Source organism: Taudactylus pleione, unplaced genomic scaffold (genome assembly GCF_031769625.1).
Source record: "Taudactylus pleione unplaced genomic scaffold, aTauple2 ptg000114l, whole genome shotgun sequence".
Taxonomy (NCBI): Eukaryota; Metazoa; Chordata; class Amphibia; order Anura; family Myobatrachidae; genus Taudactylus; species Taudactylus pleione.
In genome coordinates this window covers 13,879,516-13,902,306 of record NW_028284516.1, presented here as the reverse complement: position 1 = coordinate 13,902,306, position 22,791 = coordinate 13,879,516, and the positions used below count along the sequence as shown (strand labels likewise).

The 22,791-nt window shown below is 44.8% G+C and overlaps 1 protein-coding gene across 1 annotated transcript; it reads left to right on the top strand.

Moving 5' to 3' along the window:
• Window positions 1-1,667: 1,667 nt before the first annotated feature.
• On the top strand, window positions 1,668-19,042 carry LOC148524964 (myelin P2 protein-like). The gene is made up of 4 exons (XM_088471544.1): window positions 1,668-1,819; window positions 3,055-3,227; window positions 10,477-10,578; window positions 18,789-19,042. The coding sequence occupies exons 1-4, from the start codon at window positions 1,747-1,749 to the stop codon at window positions 18,843-18,845; spliced, it is 405 nt and encodes a 134-aa protein (XP_088327670.1). The 5' UTR covers window positions 1,668-1,746; the 3' UTR covers window positions 18,846-19,042.
• The last annotated feature ends 3,749 nt before the right edge of the window (window positions 19,043-22,791 follow it).

Here is a 22,791-nt window from a genome sequence, read left to right as displayed (position 1 = left end):
AAGTGAAGTTTTAAAAACGTGAAAAAACCACCTGCCGCAAACACCTGCAATGAAAAAAACACCTGGGGTATACTTGGGGACCCCCCTAGATTGTAGTTCTCTGGTTTTTAACTTTGAACCCCCCAATTTTTTTTTCGCCCCCAAAATGAAAGTGCTTTTTTGGGGTCCTCTGAGGTATTTTTTTTTATTTTTTGACAGTTTACCTTTGGGGGACTGTCTGAAGGTTGCAGGGTGGTTTCCGAAATGTTGCACCCCAAAACCCCAATCAATTCTGCACTTTTTTTCGCCACCCATTCCTTGGTGATACTTTTCCGCAGGGTCGAATGCAATATACTTTTCGCACCGGCGAAAAGTTTTCAAATTGAATACGGTGTAAAAGTAAAACCGGCGAAAATGACGTCATCTGAGCGAAAACCTCGCAAAAACTGCGTTTTCGCTCCATATTGAATACCCCTATAATCTTGGAGTGACTAAGAACTCTCAGACAATCACAAGTAATTTGCCATTTTAGCAACTAGGGATTGCCTAGTGGCAAAAGGATGGTAATTCAGGTGGGTGTCATTACGTGACTGAGATTCATAGCCTGTAGCTCCAGTTGTTATGTGGTTTTTTCTCACTGTGGGTGAGATGTATCAAATATTTAAGTGAGATAAAGCGAAGTTGCCCATAGCAACCAATCAGCTTCTGTCATTTCATAGACTGTGCTAGATAAATGATAGCCAGAAGCTGATTGGTTTCTTGGGTAACTTCTCCACTTTATCTATCGCAAAGGTTTGATACATCTCCCCTACAGGTTTGCAAAGGCAGGACTCTAGTTTTACAGCCGTGCGCTTAGATCAAGGTGCACACTGATGATTTTTTTTTAAGTGCATGGCTGTATGAACTAAACCATTGTTATGTGTAATGACTCGAATGTGCTTATCAAATGACCTTTACAGTACATATTTACTAACAATCCCAATAACTTCTCCTGTAGGGATAATATATATTTTAATCACCCTGCCCTTTCACACACATTTTTACTATGTAACATTTAACATGGTTAAAAATAAGTATCTCCTGATTATGAAGTGTGCTAATCTTTTAGTAGGACTGTGAATTATTCCTAACTTTGATGAAATAACAATTATGAGACAAGGAGTATTTTGGGAATTGTATACAACTATATACTAGGTCAAATGTCTGCAGAATGGCTCTTACTCCAGCTATGTTTTACAAATATTCTTACAGTTCTTTAACATAGTTCAATTCAAAACAGTTAAAAAATGTGCAGTTTGGGACTTCATAAACTTTTAAGTAAAGCATTAAATAAACATATTGTATAGTGGAACTTGTAGAAGTGCCTCATTAGCTTTATGGAACAGACCTGGTGCTATCAGTGTGCACTGGAATATTCCTCAGGTCCCAGCCAGGTAAATCTGATCAACTAAACAGATACGTCTGCCCAGGCTGAGCTAATCAGTATTGCAGCCATGTGTTACACGGGAAGCATCCCTCTTTACCCAAAATGAGCCATCTCATCGCTGGCCCCCAGCCAGGGCTCTGCAAAAACAGCTGAGCTGGTCCTGTCCTTACAATGACAGTGATTTGGGAGGGGAGGGCGGACTGGCCCACTGACCTCAGCTTGCAGCCCGCCCCGTCCACACTGGCTGTCAGGACAGGGAGCAGCCACTTTATAAGGACTCCCTCTGCCCTGCGCTGCCTCCAGCACTCTCCCCATCACTGCTCACATCCATATAACCCATCATGGTGGATCAGTTCGTGGGCACCTGGAAGCTGTGCGACAGCCAGGGCTTCGATGAGTACATGCAGAGTCTGGGTAAGGACTTTCTACGCTCTATTTCTCCCGTGCACCTGCGTAAGTGCTGCGCGTAAAGGGGCATTCCAGTTGTGCGGATGATACGTTAAAAATTGTAAATGGTATAAATGTTTCATTTTTATTTTTTTTTAATGTGAAAATACAAATTTTACACTAATCAAACGTTTTTGTCATTGCTGCAAAAATAAATCTCAAAAGCAACATATTCATTATGTAAATATATTGTTTATATATATATATATATATATATATATATATATATAGTATGCAACACATTTTCATTAAGTTTTCATTCATTGGAAAATGCAAATACAAGTGAAGTGTACCCTGCTGTCAATTCCAGCTGCTGCCTTTATGGGAATACCTATAAGAGCAATGCAGACTAGTGTGGGGTCCCAATTGCAGTAATCTAAGGAGACCTGTGTGTTATTAGTATATGAGATTATAGGTCACCAGAAGTAAATAAGCCTGTACACTGAAAGCTGCTGTGAAACACTAAATCCAAACATGCAGCCCCAGCCATTGGCTTTAACAGCATTCTGGGGCTTGTAGTTCCCCCACCAGCAGGAGAGCCACTGCATGCCTAAACCTGTTTTAGGTGTTTTTTTTGTAGCTAATAACCTATTAAACTAATGTAATAGAAGTAAATGTAAACATGCTTTTATATTTATTAACATTTACTTATAAAGTTTTAGCATATTATGTTGCACTTTACAATTATATACACACACAAACGATTTTTGCATATTCCCTTAATGAAAATCATTCAGTTGGTCAGTCTGACTGAACTATAAACTACAAACGTGAACGCGCATGAACGATAATTGTTCATCATTTTAACTCAGAAAGTGAACGATTTTTACAATGATTGCATGATAAACGATATCGTTAACGATAATCGTTCAAAAAATCGTATGTGTATGCACCTTCACTGTTTACTAACTTAATGTAGTTTGTTTGCTATGTTAGAATACATTTGATGTAACCTCTACTTTATTATTGTTTTTTTTTTCTTCATTTATTTGTGATCTAGTGAATGGTTAAATCATTTACAAAATTAAGAATGAAAATGTTGAAAGTGTATTTTTATTGTTACCCTTATCAGTGCATTCTGCTCACTAGCATTCCGCAGTGTATCACAGCATGTACTTGGCACTGAGTGCAGGAATACATCCCCCATGTATACACATCTGTAGCATCTTTCTTTCCTCACCAGCCTGATCTCTCCTCTGCAGGAGTTGGCTTTGCCACAAGAAAAGCCGGTGCCATGGCCAAGCCAAATGTGATTATTTCTAGAAATGGTGATGAAATTTGCCTAAAAACAGAAAGCTCCTTGAAAACTACAGAGATGAAGTTCAGACTTGGAGAGGAGTTTGATGAGACCACAGCAGACAACCGGAAAACAAAGGTGAGGTGGGCAGGCTGGCATCAAACACACATGTGCATGAAAAACATTAGTTGTTAGTTGTTTTTGTCTTTACTATGGGAGAAAACTTCTGTAAACCTCAGGATTATCTATCATTAGAGATGTAATTTGATAAACGTTGGGGGAGGAGCTACGAGATCCAATCACTACTACTAGGGGGTGATTCAATTATAAAGTTCACCCTATGGGCCATATAGAATTAGTCACGAAAAGCTGCATTCTGGCGAAAAGTGTTCGCAGGTGCGAACTTTTTGCACAAAAATGCGTATCGCACAATCCTATTCCCAAGGTTATCTCACGTGCGAATTCTCCATAGACAAAAAACGGCGAACCGTTTTCACCATCTCACAGCAGGTGAAAAATGTGCAAAATCCCTATTTTTGCTTACAAATGTGGGGACTTGTTTCAGAACCCCTAGGACCTCCCCACCCCCTAATGATAAATCATTCAAAAAGATTTTTTTAATTAGCTTCATTTGGCCAATGATGAAGTCATTTTTGTGATAAAAAAACTAAGTGTTGAAAAATGGGTTTAAAATAGTAGGCCTCGTATTTGGGGCACTGTATGCCTGGGACATGTGTTTTAAACATTCCAGGTGTCTGCACCAGATGTATTTTAAAAAAGTGCACCTTTAAGACACAAAAATATACTTGCACCCATTTTCATGTAGCCCTAATTTAACTGCAGCATTTATTTTGGCCAAAAATATGCATATAACAGCCATTTGACACAATTTAAAAACCCCAAATACTTTTATTAGAGCCACTAATGCACTTCTAAATTAATTCTCTATGTCAGTTAGGCTTTTTATGGGGTACAGACAGATTTCCCCAAATCTTGCTGTACTTTTCGCAGGTTTCTTCACTAACAGTTTTCGTGCACATGCATTTTTGCGTCTTTTGTAACAGGATAGTGTGAAAAACGGAAGCGTGCATAGACAAAAGACGCAAATTGTGCAAAAACTCTTCCAAAGTTACGTTTTCACTTTTTCACTGCTAATTGGATATGGCCCTGTGTGTTAAACTGTTTTTTGGGAATAGTTTGAGGTCTTAAAAGATTCCATCCGCAAATCTGTGTTCTCTCCTATAGCAAGTTGTCATAGGAAACCTGTAACAGGCTGTCTGATATCGGTGTTATATGTGTATGTATGTGGGTTGTCAGGACACCTGTTGTTAACCATAATGAAATTGAAACCTATTTATCAAGCCATTTTTGTTATAAAATTTTGTAGAAACTGCAGTTTCTGCATAATTTCATGACTTGTTGATATGTACTAATAACACAATGTAGGAGATATCACAGAAATCTGGAAACAGAGTGCTAATTAGCAGTGCAGATCTCAGTCAACATTAATATCAATGGTTGACTATGATCTCATCCATATGTACCAAATTTCAGGGTTTGGCCACGTTAGTTTACACCATTATCAGATGACGTAAACTGCTTTAAGCCTATGAGGCTTACGATCAGGTGAGAGATCTTCCGATTTCTCTCCCACAGTCTCTGGCTGGCAGCGGAAACTGGCACTGTGCGCATGGGTAGTGTCAGCTTGCACAGGAGACGTCTTTTACAAACGTGACAAACCTCTGCAAAATGGCGGGGATTTAACACGCAGTGAGAGCGGTTACTGCAACCACTGTCCCTGCGAGTTTCCCTTAGTACACAGCGAAGATACTTTCATTAGAAATAAAAATATCCACCGCAAAATGGATCTTTAATAATCTCGTCAGCTCCGCAATTGTTAATACATAGGCTCCTAAGTACTGAAGGGCATGGGAATAGTGTGACCTAGGACAGAAATAGGCAACATTTTGCTCTTCGGCTTCCAGACATTTAACATTCCAAGCCAAGTTTCTGGAGTGCCGTCACCATTACAACACACATAAACTTGCAAAAGTAATGGATGGGTACTAAAAATGTTAGTGAGTCTACTGTCTGTCTTTGTTTTTTAAGCTGGTTAGGCTGATACTCTGCAGTATGGGGACAGACATGTATCAGAATTTTGTACTGTTATTAGACTGTGAGCAGGACTATCTGGTAGGGTTCACTCACCAGAGTCTGATGCCTCTACGGATCTGCAAGTCGCTGCTGGGTTCTCCACTCTGGAAAGGGTCTAGCATGCTGAAAAGGTCTCCTCTGCCAGGGAAAGAGGGGATGCAGCAGAGGAGAAATAGCACTGTATGAGTAGTATGAAAGGGTCGGACCCCTTGGATGCCACTCAGAAACCTTTACGTGCTACCTTGTGGCACTATTGCCAAGGGTTGCCTATGCATGGCCTAGAACATGCTTGTTTATGTTGTGTAATAACACATGTAAATGTATCATGTTTCCTACCTAAATTGTAATGGGTTTAGTTAATTATTACTGTGTCTCCATGTCAGACTGCATTTATAGGGCTTTGGAGCAGGCACACCTATTAAAACCAAAAGCAATCCTGCAGGAGTGGGCTATTTCTCTGTAGCCCACCAATTATATGGATTGCAGGGAGCGTATTGAACACCACAAATCTTTCTAATATTGTATTGGACATACAAGAAATACAGCAACACATACAAGTCCTGCAGCTATATTTACTAATAAGGCAAAACAGAAAAGATGTATATACATTATTTTATTTGAATAAGCAAAATACCTACATACACCTTTTCATTGCCAAAACCACACCTAGTTGTCTGCACCAAATTCAAACACCATGTTATTATTGTACTACTTTGTAAGGAGGTGCTCATTGTATCCAGATGCACACGAGTCATTTAAAACATTTCACCACTGAGCAAAGATGCGTTATGTATATATTCACTCGTTATATTTCTCATAGGTTTTGGGGTGGAATGGATTTTTTATTATGCACCTGTGTTCTATTGGCAGGAGATGAAAATGCCAACTTTGGGCCAGATTTGGCAAGGATCGCAACTGCGATTACACACACAATCGGCCGATGTTCACGTTCTGCCTATGCATTGCAGTGCGCGTTCGCAAGTGGCTCACTGCTAACAGGAAAGCGATTGCAGAGATCACGCAGATTAATTGTAAAGTTATTGACAGGAAGTGCAGTTTGTGGGTGGTTATGGGGAGTGGTCAGCCGAATGCATGTGTGCCAATGGTACTCGATATTACCGATGTTTCAGCTGGATTGCAAGGTATTACGTATGTGTGAGAGGGGAAGTGGGTGCCTGCATGTTGTCCGTGCAAGTGCTTTGCAATTGCAAACATTAGCATACTCTCGTAGCAGACTTGCATACGCGATTGCAACCACAATCGCATTAGCGATCCTTGCTGAATCAGGCCCTTTGTTCTTAATTGAATCCCCATTGTAATATAATGCATATGGGTAAAAGAAGATGTAAATCCCTTCAAGCATTGGTAATAAGTGGATGTAAGCACAACAGTCAGTTTATACTGTGCACTAAGCAGTGTTTATTGGCTCTGTAATATTCCTAAGGTATTGTCCCCAGAAAATGTGGTTGGTTAGTACCGCCAAATATATCTGCCAACATGGAGAAGTCGCCCCCACCAAGCTGCATGCATGGCTCTGTCAAAATCCCCCGTGCCCCAGGCGTATCTATAATGGGTGCCCATGGGTCCAGGGGTACACACACCCTGCACCAATAACCTATAGTTGCCTCCCTGCCAACACCACTGTAATCACCAAGAGAAATCATTGGGAAAACGGCTCGGGAGGCATTTTCTCAGAGTTCTGTGCAGTAGACTTTGCACTGGTGATATAGGGGGGATGGCCTCCACAGAGATTGCACAAGGTCCCCCTCCTCTCTTATAATGCCCCTGCCTCAGGTTCAATAATAAACATAAGTATATTGTCTAAATTAAATTCTAAGGTATTAAACTTGTATTGCATGTTGGTTAGCTTGCGTTTTCTCTGGGAATCTGTATCAAATCCAAACAGCGGCTGCCCGACATGGGTGGAAATCCTGATCGTCCCCAGGTAAGTATTTACTAACCTAACCTCCCCCCCTAACCCTAACCCTCCTTAGGGATGCCTAACCCTAACCTTTCCCCCCAGTGCCTAACCCTAATCCCCCCTACAAGTGCCTACACCTAAACCCCCCCCTTCCCTGCCGCCTAAACCCCGGGGGGGGTGCCTAGCCCTAAGTCCTCCCCGGGGGTGCCTAACCCTAACCCTCCCTGCCCCTAGCCTAACCCTAACCTCCCGGGGGGGTGCCTAACACCAAGTCCCCCCCGGGAGCCCTAAACCTAACACCCCCCCCGCGGCTGTCCGCAGCGGCGCCCAGCATCACTTCGATCGGATGCCAGGCGCTGGTCTCCTGGCATCGGTAAAATGACTGGCGTCTAGATTTAGATGCCTGTCATTTAATCCTGGCCGGGATAAAGCAGTCGGGAAGCCGGCCGTCGGGATTATGTCCACCGGCTTCCTGACTGCATACCTTTTCTCTGACAAGGGGTGAAGCTTTGCTTTCTTTCATCCAAAGTAAAGACTCCTCTCGGCCCTCCCACACTCCTTCTTGATAGTTGTGATTGCTTGCGCCATTTGAGGTGGCATGGCCACACCTACTGTGGTGGCATGGCTGGCCACACCGCCACACTGCAAAGTAAGCAGCTGAGAGGAGGAAAATGAAGGAGGATGTGAGCCGGACTGAATACCGTGTAACCATCACTGAGCTGGGCACCAGTACCTCTGCCGGATGCCCGCCCCAACCACATACATCTGGCACCCAGAACATGCCCCCTGCTGTCACCTGTCTCCACTGCTCTGACATAATACTGGTCCGTAGAATAACCCTGTGGCTGTTGCTGGTATTCAAGGAGTATATTTTGCTAATGTTCTATAAGACCTTATTGCCAAATCTCTCTCAAGTTCAACTAAAAACTCAACTTATAACATATTAACACAAAGAGAAAAAACTACAAAGCTTAGAGGAAGCATACTAGTAAGAGTTACAGAGCGAGGGAACATATGCAGTGCCCACAGTGGTAGTGTAACTTATGCAGAGCCCCCATTAGTAGTGCCCCCTGTAGTCATGTCCCCTGTAGTCATGCCCCCATCAGTAGTGCCCCCAATAGTAATGGTCCCTGTTGTAGTGTCCCCAGTAGTAGTGTCCCCAGTTGTATTGCCCCCAATAGTAATGCCCCCTGTAGTAGTGTCCCCTTTATAAATTCCCCAGTATTAATGCCCCTGTATTAGTGCCCCCAATAGTAATGCTCCCTTTGTAGTAGTGCCCCAAGTAGAAAAGCCCCAAGTAGTAGTGCCCCCAGTAGAAGTGCCCCTGGCCCCTGAGTAATGCACCCAGTAGTGGTGCCTCCTTAGCAATAACCCCAGTAGAAGTGCCCCCCGAGTAATGTCCCCAGTAGTAGTGCCCGGGTGCCCCCAGTAGTGGTGTCTCCCCCAGTAGAAGTGCCCCCAGAGTAATGTCCCTAGTAGCTGTGCCCAGGTGCCCCCAGTAGTGGTGGCTCCCCCAGTAGAAGTGCCCCCAGTAGTAGTGCCTCCCCCCAAGTATTGTCCAGGCTGCCTGCACACACAAAAAAAACCAGTAACACTTACCTTCAGCCCCGCTCTGGCGTCCGCTCCGCTCAGCTGCTCCTCTCTCTGCACTATGGGAAAGACGTCATGACGTCCTCCCATAGTGCACATTGTGGGAGCCGGAAGCAGGAGCCTCCGTCTCCATCTCCGTCTCCAGCTGCTCTGCCGGGCGCCCGCTGGTAACTGAATCTCAGCGGGCGCCCGGCAGTTAACATGCTGTTTCTACAGCAGGGGTAGGAGGCAGCGCGCCCCGTGCGATTGCACGGGTCGCCTGCCCCTAGAAACGGCCCTGGTGCCAGCCAATCAGCTCCCAACTGTCATTTTTCAAACACAGCCTGTGAGATGACAGTTGGGAGCTGATTGGCTGGCACCTTATCACTTTTCACTTCTCCTAACGCTGCTTAGTAAATAGACCCCTTAATAGCTTTGCAAATGGGGGTGATCTTCTGGCAGCTACAGCACATATCCAAAATAAGCAAAGAAAAAGTATAATGAAAAGGTGCACAAATCATATAAATGTTGTATATCATTAAAATATAACTTGTATTTATTACATATAAAAATTTATGATTCTAAATAGAATGGTGAAATATTTATTTTTATTTTTAATAAAATCTGGGTCGAAGACAGTGTGTTCTATAGAAAAAGGATTTAGTGGTTTGGTATGCCAAAAAGTATCACAATAAAGAATATCTTATTATATTTTGAAGTATATATCTTTATTGTTCTCAGTATAGAAAATAAAGTGCATATCATTTTAGCAGGTTTTAGAGTTTGGAGAGTTCAACCAAACAAATTACAATGCTAATACAGGATATTGCAACATTGTTTAATTGTTGAACAGTGGTTGAAATAGTTGCCAAATACATTATGAAAGATTCAGATAGAATCAAATAAGCAAATTGTGATACTTATTGGCATACCAAACCACTAAATCCCTTTTCTATAGAACACACTGTCTTCCACACAGACTTAGTAAAAATAAATATTTCACCTTTCTTTTTAGAATCATACATTTTTATATGTTAGATTTTAATGATATACAACATTTATATTATTTGTGCACCTTTTCATTATACATTTTCTTTGCTTATTTTGGATGTCTGTTTATAGTGGGTAGCTCCTCTCCTATATGTGATGAATGAGGAAGATATATATGTGAATTAGTATTGGAGAGTACGTTGTATACAGTATGAAACTGGTGGGGTTGTATCTCTAAAATTTTATAAAGCTGCAACACATATACAGAAATGTCCCTAATGTTTATCTGTATCCCACCTCATTAAAGATTAGAGATCTCTGAGGTAAATTTTTTACAGTCTAGATGGAACATAATACCCCCTATAGAAAAGCTTATAACTATAAGCATTCTCATTTATACATACACAAATGGAGCCATTTGCCACGTGAGTACGTATATCCTCCCAGTCTTCATTGTCTATGGTTTCCCCTAGGTCATCCTCCATTGCCAACTCCCTCAGGTTCGACCTGTAAAGCTTACGTTCTGTATACAGGGTGAAAATAAGACCCTCCGTGCTAGCACTCCTCAGGGCCAATTGTTCACAAGTAGTTAAAGATTCTATCTGTCAATTGATTCTTTACCGTGGAGTGGAAGTGTCGCAGTTGCAGGTATTCATAAAAGTGTTTGTGTGGGATGGAGAGCTTGGCCTGCACGTCTGTGACTATAGGCTGGCAAATGTGTATTATTCATTTTAAATATGCTTTGTTTTGCAGACTGTTATAACTTGTAATGATGGAATACTAATGCAGGTGCAGAAATGGGATGGCAAAGAGACCACTATCAAAAGGGAACTGAAGAATGGACAGCTAGTGGTGGTAAGTTTGGAATTCTACTTTCTTTTTTTCCCCCATGCAAAAATAAATCGCTTTCAGGTCTGGATCTATAATCTGGTTATAATTTAATTTTCCAAAATGACTAATGTGCCTGATGGTATTAGAGGGGTTAAAAGCTAGCATATTTGAGATAATAGGATTTGCTCATTCATGGTGCCGGCAACAAAAACTAATTGCAGCCTGTGCTTAGCTTGTGATACATTATAAGAATTTCTTCTCCACCGCTGACACGGGGGACAGATATTTGGCATTAAGGGACAATGTTACCCAGTTAGTGAAAACCATTATTAAAAGTCAGAAGGTAACCGATGGGTCAGTCTTCCTTACTCATTATAGAGCTATATATTAAATAAGAGTTTGTCCATTCTTTAAAGAATTCACTTGAAATGTGAAAAAAGTGAAAAGTATTATTATTATTTTTTTTTATAAGAATGAAAGTGACAAAAAAAAACATATTGCAGATAGACAATTAAATTCCAAGGGATGTTTCTTTTTCAGTTTACAGTTTCAGTAATAGCAAGGTGAAGTGTGCACATGATCCGTGACATGCATTGCAGAGTGACATTTTGTAAGAATACTGGCCCTGATTCAGAGCCGGGCGCAAGTGGCTGCTCGTTCGCTCCGAGCGATGTTTGCCCAACTGCGCATGCGTACGGATCGTAAAACGCATGCGCGAACCAGTCAGTGCGGCTGAAAATCGTGTGCTCGCAAAATAGCGAATGCCTGCTATTTTGAGTGACAGAATGAGGCGTATGTGGGTGGTAACAGGGGAAGGTGCTTGAAAACGGGGAGTGGAGATCAGATCGCAGGCGTGCTTAAAGGTCAAAACGGGCGTTTTATGGGTGTGCATAATTAAAACATCAGCATCATTGACAACATCACTGAGTTTTTTTTTAGCCAGAACTGCTCGCAAAATTGTGGTAGCAAAAACCAACCACAAGAATAGCGAGCAGCTCATACCCTGTTCGATGTACTCGATCAATCTAATAAATAGCGGACATGACGTAGGATGCGAGCGGCCAGGGGGCGTAGTTTCCCAAAAAATGACCGCAAGTTTTGTTCGCTCGTTCAGACCTAGAGGCGTGAACAGACCGCAAACAGCGAACGGTTCATTTGAATAGCCACCCCTATTTTCTTGATGAGCGAGCTCAAATAGCGACCGGCTCTGAATCAGGCCCATTATTTTTTTTTATTTCATTTTGTGTGTTTTTTTTTCCACTGGTTTTTTCTTCATTTTTTATTTTTTTATTTTTATTATTTCCATCTTGCTATTACTAAAACTGTAAAACATCCCTTGGATTTTAATGATTTTCATTTCTGCAACAGGAGTAACACTAACTTCAGAACACTGTAAATCTGTTTTATTTATTTATTTATTTTGGTTATTTCAATAAAACCTCTAATATTTCAAGTGAATTCTTTACAGAATGGGCAGTCTCTAATTTCATACGGTATATAGTTCTTTTCTGAGCAAGGAAGACTGAACTATCGGATATCTTGTTACTTTTAATTGCGGTTTTCAATAATTGGGTAACATTGACCATTTAATACAAAATGTTCCCTTTGTCAATGCCGGAAATTTGTTGTACTGTATGTCTTTGAGGGGTTTATTATGATGCAAGGCTTCTCCTTGTCACCCTCGCCCCATCACCCAATCCCTGTCACCCACTGCCTCTCCCTGTCACCCACTGCCTCTCCCTGTCACCCACTGCTTCACTTTGTCACCCTCTGCCTTTCCCTGTCACCTTCCTCCTGTCACCCACTGCCTCTCCCTGTCACCCACTGTTTGTCACTTGACCCCAGTCACGCTCTGCCTCTACCCTTCATCCTCTGCCTGTCACCCACTGCTTCTCCGTGTCAACCTCTCCTCATCTCCCTCTTCCTGTAACCCTCTGCCTGTCACCCTCTCCCTGTCACTCACTGCTCGTTACTGTCACCCTCTGCTTGTCACCCACTCCACATCACCCTCTGACTCTCCACATCACCAATTGCCTCTCCCTTTTTACCCTCTCCCTGTCACCCACTGCTTCTCACAATTATCCTCTCCCCGTCGGAATCAGTATAACCTAACTTCCCCCCTAACCCCAACCCTCCCTTAGGGGTGCCTAACCCTAACCTCCGCCCCAAGTGCCTAACCCTAACCCCCCTCTAAGTGCCTAAACCTAACCCCCCCCTTCCCCACAGCCTATCCCTAAGTCTCCCGGGGGGATGCCTAACCCTAACCTCCTCCCGGGGGTGCCTAACCCTTCCCCTAGCCTAACCCTAACCTCCCGGTGGGGTGCCTAAGCCTAAGTCCCCCCCAGGTACCCCTAACCTAACCCTCCCCCCCTGCGGCTGTCCACGCCTGGCACCCGGCTTACCTTCGATCGGCAGGCCCGCTGAGAGCCGTGGCGGGCCTGGATAATAGGGGGCGTGGCCTAATTGCGGGAGGTGTGGCCACGGCCCTTCCCGAAAAAAAAAAAGATTTGCAATGCCGCGAAGCGTCACTGCGCGCTGGGGAGGGGGGCGCTCTGGGCCCCCTCAGCCCTGCTCAAAGCCAGGGGGAGCGCGATCAGTGTGATCGCTCACCCCTACAGGCATAGGAGACTGCTGAGGCTGCTGCTCAGCAGCCACAAGCAGTCTCCACTGCAGCTCAGCACACGCTGTTTGCTGGGCTGCTGTGAGGGAGGGGGAGGGGCACCGGACCCGGGCCCCCGCCGGCCCCTCAGGAAGCCTGGGCCCCAGTAATCTGTACCCGCTCCCCCCCCCACTCGGCGCCCCTGTCGATCGGTAAGCCGGGTGTCGGGCTCCCGGCATAGGTCTAATGACAGGCATCAGGATTTTGACACCTGTCATTAGACACTTGCCGGGATTAGACAGTCGGGAAGCCGGCGGTTGGGATTTCGTCCGTCGGCTTCCCCACTGCTTCCCTCCCCATCACCTCTACCTCTCCTAATCACCCTCTGTCTCTCGCTGACACCCTCTGTCTTTCCCTGTCACACACTGCTTCTCCCTGACACCTTCTGCTTGTCACACTCTACCTGTCACCCTCTGCCTCTCCCTATCATCTTCTCCCTGTAAACCACTGCTCCTCCCCATCACCCTCTCCCCGTTACCCACTCCCTGTTACCCTCTCCCATCACCCTTTCCCTCTTCCCCACTCTACGTCACCCTCTGCCTCTCCCTGTAACCCTCTCCCTCACCCACTGCTTCTAACTGTCACCCTCTATCTCTCCCTGACAACCTCTTACTCTCCCTGCCACTCTCTGCCGTTCCTTAGCACCTTCTCCCTGCCATTCACCTCTCCTCCCTGTCACCCTCTGCTTGTCACCCACTGCTTCTCCCAGTCACCCTCTGCTTTTCACCGTCTCCCTGTCACTTTTTCCCTTTCATCCACTCTCCATCACCCTCTGCCTCTCCCTGTCACCCTCTCCATGAAATCCTCTTCCTATCACTCTCTGCCTCTCCCTATCACCTTCTCCCTGTCACCCACTGCCTGTCCCTGTCACCCTCTGCCAGTGTCGTAACTAGGGTGTTGCGACATGTGCCATGGCACAGGGCACCGCAGCGAAAGACACGCTGCTCGGGCCTGTCAATTTTCTATTTATAATCATTCTCACTTGTAGCTTCCTTTTCTTTTATCTTTGGCATCTCCTGGCCGCCCCTATCACCTCCCTGGCCGACTACCCCTCCATCTGGCCACCTCACCAAGAACCTTCAGTGGAATCGGTATGAAATACTGACGGCTGAATAGCCGCTGGTTATCATACTGATGCCGGAAGCCCGAAGGGAGGACATCCCAACAGCGGCTCATAAGTATGCTAACCCTCCCCTGTCCCCCCGTAACCCTAACCCCCCTTGGTGTCTAATACTAAAACTCCCAGGGTGATGCCTAACCCTAAATCCCCCCAGGGTTGCCTATACCTAAACCTCCCTTCCCACACCCTAAACCTAACCCTCCCAGGGGGTGCCTAACCCTAACCCCCTCTTCCCCTAGCCTAACCCTAACCCACCCCGGTGAGGTGCCTAACCCTAAGTTCTCCCGGGTGTACCTAAACCTATTTAAGACACACATTTCAAAATACTGTCATACCTAGGACTCAAACCTATCACCTCTCACCTGGCAGTTAACAACTTACACATGGAGCTACCTGCCCCACAATTCTTGATGGCAGCCTTAAACACAGCCATCAATTCCCATCCCTGGTGTTACCAGCACACCTCAAGTACCTTTGCCGGTGTGTTCAGCTGCCATTGCATGGTATACACACGGAAACCCGGCGCTGATGTTTGATATATATATATATATATATAACTACAAGTAGCACTCTTTCTATACCTTCAGTCGGTGTTCTGATGATAAATTCTTCACCAGAGCTATGCTACACCTAGAGCTGGTGAGTTATACTGCCTTATTATTGTCTATCATCGCTGCAGCAATTGGATTCACGCTGTACTTTGCCAGTGACCTGGAATTCAGTGGTACAACAGGAACGTTACCCTTTCATATTGTATGGGTCAAATCAGATTTGTCATGCCCCTTCCTCATGTGGCCACACCCCTTTTTTAGACATGCGTCTTATGTCCCTATTTAAAAATGGGGGGTGCCAATGCTCTTTGTGGCCCAGGGCACCAAAGAGTCTAGTTATGGTTCTGCCCTCTGCTTGTCACCCTCTCCCAATCACCCTCTCCCTTTCACCCACCCTCTATCACCCTGAGCCTCCCCCTGTAACCCACTCTCTGTCAGCCTCTGCTTGTCACCCTCTCCCTGTCACCCACTGCTTCTCCCTATCACCCTCTCCCTGTCACCCACTGCTTCTCCCTATCACCCTCTCCCTGTTATCCTCTGCCTTTACCTGGCACCTTCTCCCTGTCACCCTCTACTTGTCACTCTCTGACTCCCCGTCAACCTCTCTCTCTCTCTCTATCACCCTCTACCTCTCCTTGTCACCCACTGCTGTGTGGCATATTGTGAACTTGGGGTGGGGCGGTGGTGGGGGGCTCAAAGCATATGTTTGCACCTGGGCCCACCACTCACAAGTTCCTCCACTGCCCGTCTGTACATTGAATTCTGTGGATGGGAGCAGCTAATGAATGCAATTGATTGGCTTGTCTACCGCTCCAATTTCAACTATAAGGTTAAAAAATCTGAAGCTTCACAAAAATGTTTGGGGCATTGTGTAACCCTGTCTAGACACTTTCCCAACTTATTTCTCACACTTATTGTATACAGTGGCGTAAGTTCATCCCAGACGCCCGGAGGCCAGTTATAATTTGGTGCCCCCCTGTTACAGCCTCTGACAATGTAATGTAGCTATGCACATGCAGACAGGCTATAGATAGAGGAAGGCAGCAGCTGATGGTCTGACATGGAGCTCTCCACTAGTGTATGGTGCTTCTCAGGTGCCGGGAAGGGGTGCCATGTATTGGGCAGCTGTGAGGATACACTCCGAGTACATTGTTACAGCCCTAAGTGGGGTGAATATGTTGTGGACAATGGAGGAGGTGCCCCCTTCAGAGCTGGAGCCCGGCGGCAGGTGCCTCCATTGTCTCCCATAGTTCTGCCCCTACTTGTATAGTTATTACACTGTGATTGCCATGTGCTTGGTCATCAAAAGGATCTCGGCTATTCCATTTTTTATGACCCTGTATACTGAATTCCACTTATGTGGCGCAATGTATCCATAAATTAATTATTTATATTAGGTAAGAGAATTTGTGCAATGTTTTGTAATAAATCTTTGTTGCAGTACATTGTCCCAGAAATACAGGAGTTATAATAAATTTTGTGGCATACCAAAAAAAAAATATTATTTTTTTTCTCATAAAATCTATTGCTTTGTGCACCACTTCTATGTATGGCCGACCTCTTGTATACAAATTTGCACCTATCGCTGGTTTTAATGGTTCATTCTGGTTGTTGAAAAAAATAAATATATATTTTTCATGTTATCTTGTTCTTTGTGCTAAATACAATTATCAGTGTATGTTCTCATGCTATATGCTAAATAGATTATCGCTTATTACTACATCATGACTGCATGCTAATCCTCTCCTAGACTTTACAGTAAGGTGTATTGTCCTTATGTCGGCATAGAGTGCACCTCACAATGATCTTGCATTTCAATATAAAAATGTTTATATAAATAGATATTATGACCTACTGTAGTTTGGATTGGAAAAGCAGTAATTTTAACCAACTTCTAGATAAATCTGCTAGAGCACAGGTGAGTCACTAAAGAGCCAGGATTTAATGATACCTTCGGATTAATGAATTTGGTTTGTTTATTTGTATAACGCTCCAAACAGGTAACAGATAGGAAAGCGCAATGAAAGAATTAATTTAGAAAACAGTGTAAGTGTTATTTTCTTGCACTGTTGCCCGAGTCATATGTACATTTGGAGTCTGTCTCAACAACACACACATTGTACTAATGATTAGTGATATCTGTCATGTTGTAGTAACACTTTATTGTTTGCAATGAGATGTGAATAAGTGCTGATAACATACTTGCCTACTTTTGAAAAAGCATTTCAGGAAAGTTGTGAAAGTAACACCTGAGCGCAGCGGTAAAGTGGCCGTGTACTGCTACGTCTGAGGGGCGTGTCATAAAATGGACTTACAGTACATCCAAATGTAAACGAGCTTTTCAGGACTTGCTCATGTATTGTGTTTTAGAAGTGGTTTCATATATGTGTCCAAGAGAAACCTTATATTAAAATTCATGTAGCCATAGGGATCATTGGCCCTCATTCAGAGCCGTACGCTCTGAGCAGAGCGCACGCTCTGCATGAGGGCCGGGCTCCTTTTTCATGGAGCGTCCTCCTGGACGCTCGTATAGCTGTGGGTCACCACCCACAGGCTATACGAGCGTGCATTTTGATGGCCGCGATGGTCGTGACCATCGCGACCATCGAAATTGCGAGCCGGAGCCTGCGGTTGAGGTTTTCAACCGCAAGCTCCGGAGTGATTTTGGCTCTATCAGAGCCAAAATCACTCCCACTGACATCACTAGTGATGTCAGTGGGCCGGCTTCTGACGGGAGGCGTTCCCGTGGGAACGCCCCCGTCAGGGAGGCACGCCCCCGGCCCCCGGCACGCCCACCAACATTGACAGCACGCCCCCTTTGATTGGACACAACGAGCGAAGGAAAGTCCTTCGCTCGTCGTGTCTGGCGCATGCGCACGACGGAGCTCCCTCCGTCGTGCGCATGCTCAGTGCAGACCATCGACCCACTTGCGAGCGTACAGCCGCTCGCGAGTGGGTCTGAAAGGCCCCTTGTGCCTTATAAGTTATAATAACCAATGCAGGGAAATGGCACTGATACCATATGAATGTATAAATCTCTGATTTCTTTTTTCCCCAAGTATATAACAGCTACATAATGGGGGTGAGGTGCAATCAGGGAGATTGCTGGACTCTTCAGGGATTCAGGGAGATTACTGCTATTTCACGGAATCTCCCTGACAATCAGGGAGAATTGGCAAGTATGGCTCATAACCAGGGCAATGCAACTACTGCTGCCATCCAGGGCTCATGGCCTAGGGGAGTGCATGGTCACAGCCATGATGGCTTCCATGATGTCTGTAGAGGCGATGGGCACTTCCTTAGGACGCGCCCAGCTTCCTGCTTACAGCCACTTCTGTGATGTCACATGTGCTGGAGGGCAGGGGGCCAGTTCAGGGTGTAGAAGTGTTCTTGTATGGTACTGATCATTACCCACATTAGGGATGGCCATTGGTGTATCTACCATCAATGGTTACTATCGATGGTGATATAGCAAGTGGCCATCGATGCTTACAAACTATGCAATGAATGATCATCGTTGGTTTCACCAACTGATGGTCATCCTTGTTCTTTGACTGACTGGCCTGTGGGCCAATCAGAACCTGGCTATTGAACTTCACGGGTGTCGGGGGTGTAGCTATGCTGTGTCTCGGCACCTTGTTAAAAAAAAAACATTCGGTTATGCTGTTCCATCTGGTTCTCCCCAATTGATGGTAAAAGCATTTGACATCGCCCGTACACCATTGATTATTATGAATCATCGATGGTCGATGGCTACCCCTCACCCACATGTCCTGAGGCCTTAGTGGCAGTCTGAGAGAACTGTTGTTGGATATACATGTTTGCAATTACATATCTGAAATTCAAATGCAATTAACAATTGTACAGTGTCTATCTGCTAACATAGGTCTTATTCTCATTCCAGACATGCACCATGGGAGACGTGAAGTGTGTCCGTATGTATGACAAGGTGAAGGCTTGAATTTCAGTCAAGCAATTAGACTGAAACCGGAAAACAGCTCAGTTCAATGAGCATCGCTCAGCTACACTACTCTGCCTGTCTGTATTTGTATTCCTTAATCAGATGAACTCCACTATTATGTAAAATGATGCATGGAAACAGTAGTGTACCTAATCTGAACCTGCTGTATATCCCAAATAAAATCCTCACACACCCTGGCTGAGATGGAGTATTGTCTGTGCGGGAAGTGAGGGCATGCTGGGACCTGTAGGTCTATAGCCGTTACAGAGAGAGTTATTCCTTCTGAGCGCTGTTGTAACAGCTGTTATTAATGTGTCACATTGTGCAGTGTGTGCATGGGAAATTCCAGATTATAAAAAGAAAGTGGTACAAAAGACTTATATAAGGGAACAGTGTATATTGATATTTGATCAAGCATTGTAAACATTGTTTTGCTTCAAACAAAAAGATCTAAATGTCTCACAGATAAATATGAACTTGGCAGAACACATCATATACCTAGCTCTCAATAGGGTCTATCTATGTACTAAGCCTTGGAGAGTGATAAAGTGGAAAGAGATAAAGGGCCTGATTCAGCACGGATTGCATAGCTGCGTTCGCACGCACCCACTCATTGTGAAAATATGCTAACGAATGCAATTGCACGGCAACCGCAGCACTATACCCAGATGCCCATCACTGTATAAAGCCGCCCACTTCCCATGACATGCATCCACAAGTCAGCGAAAACATCGGTAACATCGGAACCATTCGCACAGTTGTGGTTGACCCGACTCTACCTCACAAACTGCTAAACCATCTAGACCTCTGCCAGGAACTGCAATCAATGCGCAGGTACGTCTGCGTACCGCCGACCATTGCCCCTCTCTACCCCCAAATGGTCACTTCATGTCAATCACTCTGTGATATCTCTGCGTTCTCACTGCGATCGAATCCCGATCGCAGTGGCCGGCTCACGCACATGTACTGCACAGAATGCAAACATTGAGCGAGTGCGTGCGAATGCAGCCTTGCCATCCAGCCTGAATAAGGCCCAAAGTACCAACCCATCAACTCCTAACTGTCATATTTCAAACACAGGGCCTAATTCAGACCCGCTCGCGAGTGCTGAGCGCTCGCAAGCGGGTCGATGTTGGCCCAGTGCGCATGCGCATGACGGACCCGGCTCTGTCATGCGCATGACCCGGATAGCGACGGCCAAGCCGTCGCTATGGGTCTCGTACCAAAGGGGGCGTGCTGTCGATCGTGAGTGACAGCACGCCCCCTTTGGTGGGCGTGCCGGGGGCGTGGCTGCACAGACGGAGGCGTTCCTATGGGAACGCCTACCATCTGGGGCCGGCCCCACTCTCTCACAATTGATGTCAGTGGGAGTGCCTTCGGCACTGATAGTGCCGAAAGCACTCCAGGGCTTGCGGCAACGATACCCTACCACAAGGGTCTCGTCGCAAGCCCGATGGTCGCGATGGTCTTGACCATCGCGACCATCTTCCTGGCCGCTCGCTATAGCTGTGGGTGGTCACCCAAAGCTATACGAACGGCCAGGAGGCCACTCTAAAATTAAGTAGGACGGCCCTGATTCAGAGCGAGCGCTCTGTCAGAGCGTCTGGCTCTGAATCAGGGCCACAGCCCGTAAACTGACAGCTAGGAGCTGATGGGTTAGTACTTTATCTCTGTCTACTTTATCTCTCTTACCAAGGCTTAGTACATAGACCCCAATGTTTGATCTGCAATGCAAAGTGAGTATTTTTTGTTTGTTGGAGAACTAACCCTAAGAGGTCTATTTATTAAGGGGAAGATAGACCTAAGATCCAGAGAAAAATGAATATTATTGCTGTAGAAAGCGTTTCTCCTAGTTTAAGAAAATCTACCAGTTCAGCAATAGCTGCCTCTAGCCTAAAGGTTTCCCCATGGTGATGCCTATATAGGAAGGACCATGGTGCCAATCCTCTTATTTATTTTCCTCATTCCACTGAGCAAGAGACACCAAGACCAGTATCGCTGGAAACCAGAGCATGGAATATTTTCTGTCACTGTGATGAGCAGTGATAATGTCTCAGGAATCCTTGGCAGCTGCATATGCTACTATGGATATTGTTAAGCCACTGACTGCAGGTACTGTAGTATGAATCCAGCTATTCTCTCTGGTTTGCCATGGAGGCAGTGAACATTTGTCAGTAAAATAATTTATTTGTATGTAACCTATGAGGAATTATCCTCTTCTACCTTGCAGTACCACCCAGCAGCAGTTCAATGCCTCTTATATCTTACGGTTCAGTAGTTACATTTTTTTTTAATAATAAGCACGAGAAAACCAGGTGAATTCAACGTATAGGTCTATCTTGTCACTCTACCTCTGCTGCCTCTCTAACCAGTGGCATCACTAGGTGGGTGCAGACCGCTCTGGGTGTCAACCTCCGAAAATCTGTCACCAAAATGCCAGCTTCTCCTCAATGACCACGAGCCGAGTACTGAACTGTGATGTTATTGTGCAGCGCCTAGCACCCATTGAGGAGGAGCTGGGAGAGTCTCTGAGGGCAGCCTGGCATCTCCAGGTGTGCTGGACCCGCTCCCAGAGTGATGAAACTGGAGGGGGATGCCACGCCCCTATCCTGTGATGTTACGCCCACTTTTCAGATACACGCAATCACGCAATTGGTCTATCTCTAACTCCTGTGGACTTATGCATTTGCCTGTGTTCTTTACCCCTAAGTACGGCACTGCAGAACTTTGTGGTTAAATATAAATAAAAAATAATAATAGGGTATTTAATTTAATATAATTCTCTAAGTATACTGTGCATAATTATTTGTCTATTATACCATATATACCTGTAAGTCAATTGTGTGGCAAGTGTGTAGATTCTGGGTTCCAGAGCCTTTTCCTGTTCCCAGTTACCATGTAGTGGAACATTTTTAATTTGCCTCTTAAATGTCACAGATGCTCATTGTCTTTAATTTATGGATCAGGAAAAAGCACTTTAGTGAAAGCGGAAACTACCAGATGTTGTAGATCTTGTTTTCCCACAAGGAAAGCTACGGGACCTGTGACATTTTTATGGAAACTTTCCTTCCTACTACAAAATGAACAGGGTTAAAATAAATAATGGTATAGTTGATGTGTGAGAATGTGATTATCAGCTGGTGTTCGGACTCTGTATAGTTTATGATCACCGTTGGATTACAGTATGTATGATCTTCCACATGCAGAATATATTTTACATTTTAGTTGTACTTGTTGACTTTATACTGATAATCTCTGAGTTATCCTGTAGGCAGAGGCCCCAATAGGAGGTGCGGGGTCAGGGACGTTGCCCTGAGAAATAGCAACGAAATGCATTAACAAGCCCACAGGCCATCCCCTTCTCTGAGGAAGTGAGCAAGATCCGGCAGGTTGGTCTTCTCTCCCAGGAGTCTGAAACAGCTCCCCAAAATTGAGCAATAGGAAAGTAGGGTTATAGGGTTTATTTTGGAAATTTGCAAACTTCAAAACAATTTGAATGGCTAAAAAGGAATGTATAAGAATTATGGAGCTATTTGTTTCTTCAAATGTTCAAACATCTAAGCAGAACTCAAGATACAAATCAACAATTGACTGTGTCAGTAACATCTGGGGATATTCTGCATGGAAAAGGGGGAGCATTTGTGTTGCAAGAAAAAGAATCATTACTCTTTATGCTAATACTCTCCCTGTCTAGGGGGCCTGAGAGAGCAGGGGAGGCGGAATCTCATGATTTATGGGAGTGTTGGGGACATGGTTCTAAAGCAATTTGTGCCTGTTTCTGATGGATCTCTTGCATATTCTGTAACATGGGGCTGGTGCAAGTGCAGATAATAATGATGGCGGTTGCGGCGACTGCTGTGGAATGGGATGGTATTCTGCCTGCATAACGCAAACCCCTGCATTAGGGATGGGTACAGGATGCCAGCGTTCGGAAACCTGACAGTCA